The 7607-nt window shown below is 43.4% G+C and overlaps 1 protein-coding gene across 4 annotated transcripts in view; it reads right to left on the bottom strand.

The window, feature by feature from the left end:
- Positions 1-40: 40 nt before the first annotated feature.
- The window catches only part of Fam193a (family with sequence similarity 193 member A), an 89372-nt gene continuing 81805 nt past the window's right edge, over positions 41-7607 (bottom strand). For all 4 annotated transcript variants that reach the window (XM_005365904.3, XM_013353324.2, XM_013353325.2 and 1 more), the window contains one exon: positions 41-838. In XM_005365904.3, coding sequence (XP_005365961.1) covers positions 745-838 — 94 coding nt within the window. In that variant the 3' untranslated portion in view covers positions 41-744. The remainder of the gene's footprint in view (positions 839-7607) is intronic.

Below are 7607 nucleotides of genomic sequence, written 5' to 3'. Positions count from 1 at the left end.
CCATCATTCCCAGCAGAAAGCAACCAGACTGGGTCTCCTGCTGTACTAATGTATTCCATCTTTCAAAAAGAAAGACATGATTTTAATATTACTTAACAATATGTTAAAAAAGTAGCCAGGCAGGCCTCCGTGTTAATACGGTTGTACGCTCTAGAACAGACTTGATGGTGTGAGTACTGGGTGGGTTTCTTGTTTTTAACGTTCTCATTCTGCAAGGGGTCTTACACAAGCTGGCTACAAGTCAGGGGGTCAAACACAAACAGCGCAACGTGTACACTCGGAAACAGTAGATTGTGAAAGAGTACAAAGGAGGCCTGCCCGCCCAGCCCGCCTTGGGTGGGACACAGGGCACATGGGAGCTGAGGGATGGCTGACACCCTGGCAGGGACAGATAACAGGACAGGGCGAGATGCAGAGGCGACAGAGCCACGTGGATGATGCAAACTCGTCTCTGGCCACGGCCCAGGCCTCTGAAGCTGTGGTTGTGGAGGAATTGGCGGGAACTACTGTTCCATTCCGACAGCACAGAGCTACAATCAAATAAGTCTCACTCACAGACTACACGCACACAAGCTAACAACGCAGGTCGAGCAGCAAGTTCTCGGTCTGGGGGTCTCAGGCCACGGCATCCCGCCCTACACACCATGGGTGGGTACCGAAGCTCTGGGGAGCCACTGAAAGGCTTGGCTCTTGAGTGGCGCAGCCCAGCTGCCTATCATATATCCCTCTCCAAGCAGTCCTCATTCAGTGGGCAGCAAAGGTGGCTTTCTTCAAGCTAAAGTTGGACCAGTTGATGGACAGTCTTTGTCGGTTCTGTCTAGCAGAGTCCAAGCAGAACCTGGCAAAACAAAATGGCAAATTGTCACAAGACAGAGCCTACACCCAGTCTGGCAACCACCACACCAACCTCTGACTCTTGTGGCATTTCAGTGGAAAGGTTCAGTGAGATTTGAGGGCAAAAGTCTCTGTGCTTGGAGGAGTGGTCGCACCTTCAGGACACTGCCCAAATGGCTTGTGTATTTTCTGGTGCTTTCTGTTATTTGATACTGTGTCCAGGGAAGAGGCAAGATAGCATAGAAAAGCAGCACTTAGTGTAGAAAGACAAGAGTGTACCAAGCATCATTGAAGAGCTCAAGGAAAGCTCTTCTGATGTGACCATACAAGAGCAGCTGACATCAGTCACTATTCTGCCTGAAAAAAAGGGCTAAGGAGCTTCTACTTCCCTACCCAGAGGCTCTTAGTGACTGATGTAGATTCTGATGCTCTGTCTAAGCCACTAGCTAAGTCATAGCCTGTTGCCCAGCAGGAGGTTGGAACTGTTGGGCAGCATCAGGCCAGAAGACACCACACAAGAGGCAGGACCACAGGCAGTCCTGCAAGTAGGTCTTCCTATGATACAGACCTCATATCTTGGTTAACAGCAATGACTTACTCAAAACAACAAATATGTTCCAGGTAAGAAGCCACCAGCTGGCTCAGCCTCCACAGCAGCCATGAGCTTCAGGAAGTAAGGCACTTTGTGGTCACCGTGGCTGGGCATGCCAGAGAGTCACTAGCAGAAGCCCACTAGAGATGCTAGGAAGAGCAGGCTGCTAAGCTTAAATGAGGTTGCCAGGAGCCAACACAAAACTTCTGTATCTGTAACTGAGCAGAAAGTGCTACAAGCTTTGTAGGTCCTATAGTCTATGGCAATCTGGCACTACGCTCCAATGACACACAGGGAACCATGGCCACACAGCCACACAGATTCCTTCGATGTTCATGTAAAATAACATTTAGAATGAAATCCAAAGTCTGTATAATTTTTGTATGTCTGAAACATTTGTTCCCCAACTGCTTTAGTGTGCACATTCTTTTAGTCATATAGGACCAAGGGCAGGCTGAGCATGACCCATAGTCTGCATCAAGTGTATTGAATCAAAGGCAACAGTTAAACCCATGTGTAAAGTTGAGGTTTTAACCTGTCTTAAACATATTTATGCTGGGCGGTGGTAGCGCACGCCTTTAATCCCAGTACTCGGGAGGCAGAGGCAGGCAGATCTCTGTGAGTTCGAGGCCAGCCTGGTCTGCAAGAGCTAGTTCCAGGACAGGAACCAAAAAGCTACAGAGAAACCCTGTCTCGAAAATTCAAAAAAAAAAAAAAACCATATTCATAAAATAAGAACTACTTTGAGACAAATTACAATATTCTGGCCTTCTATTCCATCTAAGGTGGCATGTCCTCTAGACATGAAGGCCTTCAGGCTTGAACCACCTGCCAGTTCTATGCTCTAAGCCACAAACACTGGAAGCTAAATAGCTTCTGAAAACAGCTCTGGGGATGGAAAGACAGCCCAGTGATTAAGGTGTAACCACTCTTCCAGAGGACCAACATTTGGTTCTTAATACCCATTCTGGATAGTTCACAACTTCTTGTAACTCCAGCTCCAGGGCATCTGATATGCTCTTCTATCCTCTGAGGTCATTCCCACAGATGCCCTTAGAGGATATAAATCCTTTGAGAATTTTTATTTATAAAAAAATTAAAAATAAATATTAAAAAAAGATTATCCTTTGCCCTGTTTCTCAGGCAAAGATGGTCAATTTGTATATTAATGATGGAAAAAGTATTTTCTTTGTTTAAAGACTCTTACATAATTTCTCATTCTCACTATTACAGCTCTGATTTGGGGAGCAGAAATTATAATGAAACCTAAAATGATGGTTTTTCAGGTGGTTTGAATGTTTATGTTTAAACTGTGGTCCAATCATTCATCCAGATAACCTTGGCTATCCAGTTATGTGTTGCACATTTTGTGGCCTCTGTTAACATAAGTAAAAAACAAGTCTCTGCCAGGGAAGGGTTGTGCCATCTCAGCTCTGGAATTTAAACTTTTTCTTCTTTTAAGATTAAAATAAATCTTTAAAAAAAATACCAAAAGCTTATCAGAGGCTCAGGAGCATACAACACAAGCTGTTTCCCAAAAGACCCCCAGGCACAGCAAGTGAATAATAGCTCCATCCACATCCAAGATCTAGACCAATCATGTTTGTTGTCACTGGACCCCATTCTGCGTGCACCACACACACAGATAACTAGGATGCTGAAAGCCCCAGTGAATGCACCAAGGAAGCCCTTGATGCCTTGATATTTGAGAGTGAGGCCTCTTCATACCTGGCAGCTCTAGGAATTCCATATGCATACTCAGCATTGGTCTGGCTGTGCTGTTTGAGCATCTGCATGCTGAATCATACTGAGTGTGTTATTTTTTTTAACCTTATTGTTTGTTCTAGTCAATGTTATGACTGAGATTACTCCTCAAGGCAAGTCTGTTCAGCTGTCTGACTGTCAAGTCTTACAGAGAATAGGCAGATGGCATTACACAAGCGCTTCTTGCTACCTTCTCTGCTACATGGAAGGTACTTCACTCATATAGGTCCTATCAAACTGCTCCCGGGAACTGTTAAGAGCTGTGAGGCCCTGCCTCAACTCTCAAACCCCTTCAGAGCCTGCCTTGTGTTTTCTGCCCACACATACTCTGTGGGATTGTGTTGGCTTCTAATTGGTTTGTTTTCCAATGTTCTATAATCTTCCCTTTAAAGTTTGTTTTAAATCAGCATACTGATGGTTTTCCTCTGGAATCTTCACGGGTGTATTAACTACTTTGCTCATCTTTAGTTTCTTCTGTCTTCCTTCAAATGACATTGTTTCATTACTCTTCATTAATCCTGGCTCTAGCCTGCATAATGTTCTGGCAAATATTATTTTCTCTCACTTTCTTTAAAACAAATCCTTGCTACTGAAGTAGTATCATTTACCAGACTCTTATTTTTATCTTATTTTGAGATGGGAGCTAGCTTTGCTGCCCAGACTTAAGTCGAGTGAGTGCCCTACCTCAATCTCCTAGAAGAAGGAACTGCAGGTACAAACCTCTGCACCCAGGTTATGGCTCAAATATAAGAAGCCTTTCCCTATTCTGATTTCAGAAACTTTATTTTCTTCCAAATGAAAATTTTGCATGGAATTAGTACTGAGAAGCAAATCCAGGTTTTTCTCTATTATACTTTTTATCTTGGTCAAAAGCTGGCTTCTGACAATAAAATCTTAACCCCTGGGCTGGAGAGATGGCTCAGTGGTTTTAAGAGCATTGGTTGCTCTTCCAGAGAACCCGGGTTCTATTCTCAGCATCCACATGGCAGCTCACAACTATCTGTAATTCCAGACATCTTTATACCAATATATAATATACCTTATACCAGTGCACATAAAATAAAAGTTTTATATACATACATATTTACACAACACAATCTGTGTTAAAAGAGTGGTGGTGGTACATTCCTTAATCCTAGCACTCAGGAGGCAGAGGCAGGTGGATCTCTGAGAATCAACAGAGTGAGTTATAGAATAGCCAGAGCTACACAGGGAAACCCTGTCTCATTAAAAACAACAAACAGACAAACAAACTGACCTAACAACAGAATGGTGTGGAATGGATACCCAATTCAATTTCCTTTTGGATGAACAGCTTCACAGCCCCATCTATAAAGACCTTCATTTCTTTTTTTTTTTTTTTTTGGTTTTTCGAGACAGGGTTTCTCTGTGGTTTTGGAGCCTGTCCTGGAACTAGCTCTTGTAGACCAGGCTGGTCTCAAACTCACAGAGATCCGCCTGCCTCTGCCTCCTGAGTGCTGGGATTAAAGGCGTGTGCCACCACCGCCCGGCAAGGCCTTCATTTCTAAAGTACTCTACCAATCCATCTTCTGTCACACCCTAAGTCTAGTGCTTCCATGAAGCTGTTTCTGGGCTTCTTCTGTATGGCCATCAAATGTCTTAATGGAAGGCTTCTACAACTTTACACTGGGAAAGCAGGCTCCCTTGATCTTATTCTTCTGGAAAGGTATAAACAAACCACACTTTTTTTTTTTTTTTTTTTTTGTGAAATGTAGCAAAATGAATGACTGAAACACATAATGATGCTAGGATGCAGAAGCCCTACCCACAGCCCCAATGCAGTCCCTGCAGTCTTGACAACCAACCCCCAATATTTCTTTGGCCTCAGTCCTTCCTTCTCTCAGAAATATCTTCGCTTTTCACAGCAGTAACTTCCTCCTTGTGTGTCTTTTTTACATGCATACATGTCCTGTGAACATTTTATTTTATTTTTTTTTAGATTTATTTTATTGTGTATACAACATTCTGCCTCCAGGTATGCCCACATGCCAGAGGAGGGCACCAGATCTCATTAAAGATGGTTGTGAGCCACCATGTGGTTATTGGGAATTGAACTCATGACCTCTGGAAGAGCAGCCAGTGCTCTTAACCACTGAGCCATCTCTCCAGCACCGAACATTTTATTTCTTGAGTGAGGGTCACATATTAGCCTTCAATTCACCATGTACCTGACAATGACCTTGAATTCTGGTCATTCTGTCTCTACATCTCAAGTGCTGAGATTATAGGTATGCATATCTTTCACATCTGGTTTTATGCAGTGCTGGGGACTGAATCCAGGGTATTCTACAAAATGAGTTACATTCCCTATACCCAACTATTAAAAAACTTACTTTATTGATCTATGATTCATGAAAAGCACATGGCCAGCAAGTATGGAACTTATTAGTACCAACACATGGCTCTATCCTTGTGGGTCACCTCGGTCAGGACACAGTGCCACACCTTTTCCTGCCCTGTACTGCCAAGACTTACCTTGCCTCAGCACCAAGAAATAGTGATGAAGGTCTGTCAGTGGATGAATGCACATGTAATCTGGCACCATGTGTCTCATGCTAGCCTAGTCACTTTGTACGCTGCTGTGGAAAACCTTTCTTGGTGCTGCACTGCAGACAGCTGCTCTTAATGGGCAGTGGAATTCTTCTAGAGGGACATAAAGCTTTTGGTGATTACAAACAAAATGAACAGGACAGCATGTGTGTGAAGCCACATGGGCTGGCAACCATTTCTCAGGCCTAGAAGCAGAGCTGTTTTTCTGGTAGCACATTACACTAAGCACTCCTATTCTGTTTGCTTTTAAACTTGAAATAAGTAGCATTTCTCAAATATCCCATCTGTGTCTGTCTCTACCAGGAGCTGCTGGGTTCTGCTCCTTGGTGCTACTCACAAATTCCCCTCTGTGATTCAATCACAACTTACTCTAATGCTTTAGAAACACAAGTTTCATGACTGTAATGCCTAATCTTGGTTGACTATATCTAGAACAACTAAAACCCAAGCAGCTGGGTACTCCTGTGAGAAATTTTCTTAATTCACTGATTTGAGGTAGGAAGAGCATGCTAAGCCTGGGCTACACACTTTTTAGTGGACATAAGAGGAGGAAAGCTGTTTTTTGCCTGCTTGCTCTCGCTCTGGCTGGCAAGTTCATATCCTGTTGCTGAAGCATTCCTTTTGAATTGAGTAACAGAACTCAATTCTTCAGGATTCCAATGTAGACTGGAGACTAGCAACTTTCTAGGAATCCTCTGAGATTCTAGTACCAGTTTGAGACTGTTGTAATGTCCATTTTTGTGGTCTTTCTTTTGAGAGAAGAGACAGACTAGCAGCACCACAGCCTGTAAGCCACTCTTATAAATCCCTTCTTTATATCCATATTCATTCGATCAGTTCCATTTCTCTAAAGAAGCCTCATTCTTGAAATTTAAGCCTAGAGATAAAATCTGGGAAATTCAAAGGCTTCATGGATGTTAGCTCTTCCTGTCTTTTAAACAAGATCTCCATTGGTTTTGATTTTGGTTTAAGTTTATGTGTATGTGTGTTTTGCCTACATGTTTTCATGTGTACCACATGCATGCCAGGTGCTCAAGTAAGCCAGAAGAGGGCACTGGATTTCCTGGAAATGGAGTTATAGACAGTTGTAAACCATCATATGAGGGCTGGAAAATGAACTCAGATCCTCTCCAAGTGCAACAAATGCTTTTAACTGCTGAGCCATCTTTCCAGCTCCAGTGAGGGTTGTCAGGCTTGGCAGTAAGTGCTTTTACCCGTTTAGCCATCTAGCTGGCCTCCTTGATAGTGTTTTTCTTTATAAAGCTTCCTAGAAGCTGGGCGGTGGTGGAGCATGCCTTTAATCACAGCACTCAGGAAGCAGAGGCAGGAGAATCTCCAGGACAGTCAGGACTACACAGAGAAACCCTGTCTTGAAAAAACAAAAAACAAAAAAAGCCCCCTAGATTTCTGTGTATAAGTCTTTTGTAACCTCCAATAACTTCAACCATGGGTACTGGAGTGATGTGGGTACTATGGTAAATGCTATCTGACCCACCCTTCCTTCCTGTCTTCCTTTTGTTTTTTGGAGGGAACCTAGGACCTCACACAGCTAAGCAGGTCCCTGCTAATGAGATAAATGCTACGTCTATTTAAACAACAACTTCAAATTACTGATGGTGTAGAGAAAAACAAGTTAACTTCTATACTGAACCATATAGGTAGTCCCTGTGGTCTGTTCTTTCATGTTTACTTTTGAGACAAAAGGTAGTCTAGCCGGGCGCACCGCCCGCCTTTAATCCCAGCACTCGGGAGGCAGAAGCAGGCGGATCTGTGTGAGTTCGAGACCAGCCTGGTCTACAAGAGCTAGTTCCAGGACAGGCTCCAAAACCACAGAGAAACCCTGTCT

Source organism: Microtus ochrogaster, unplaced genomic scaffold (assembly GCF_000317375.1).
Source record: "Microtus ochrogaster isolate Prairie Vole_2 unplaced genomic scaffold, MicOch1.0 UNK5, whole genome shotgun sequence".
Lineage (NCBI taxonomy): Eukaryota > Metazoa > Chordata > Mammalia > Rodentia > Cricetidae > Microtus > Microtus ochrogaster.
This window is presented reverse-complemented; position numbering and strand designations above follow the sequence as displayed.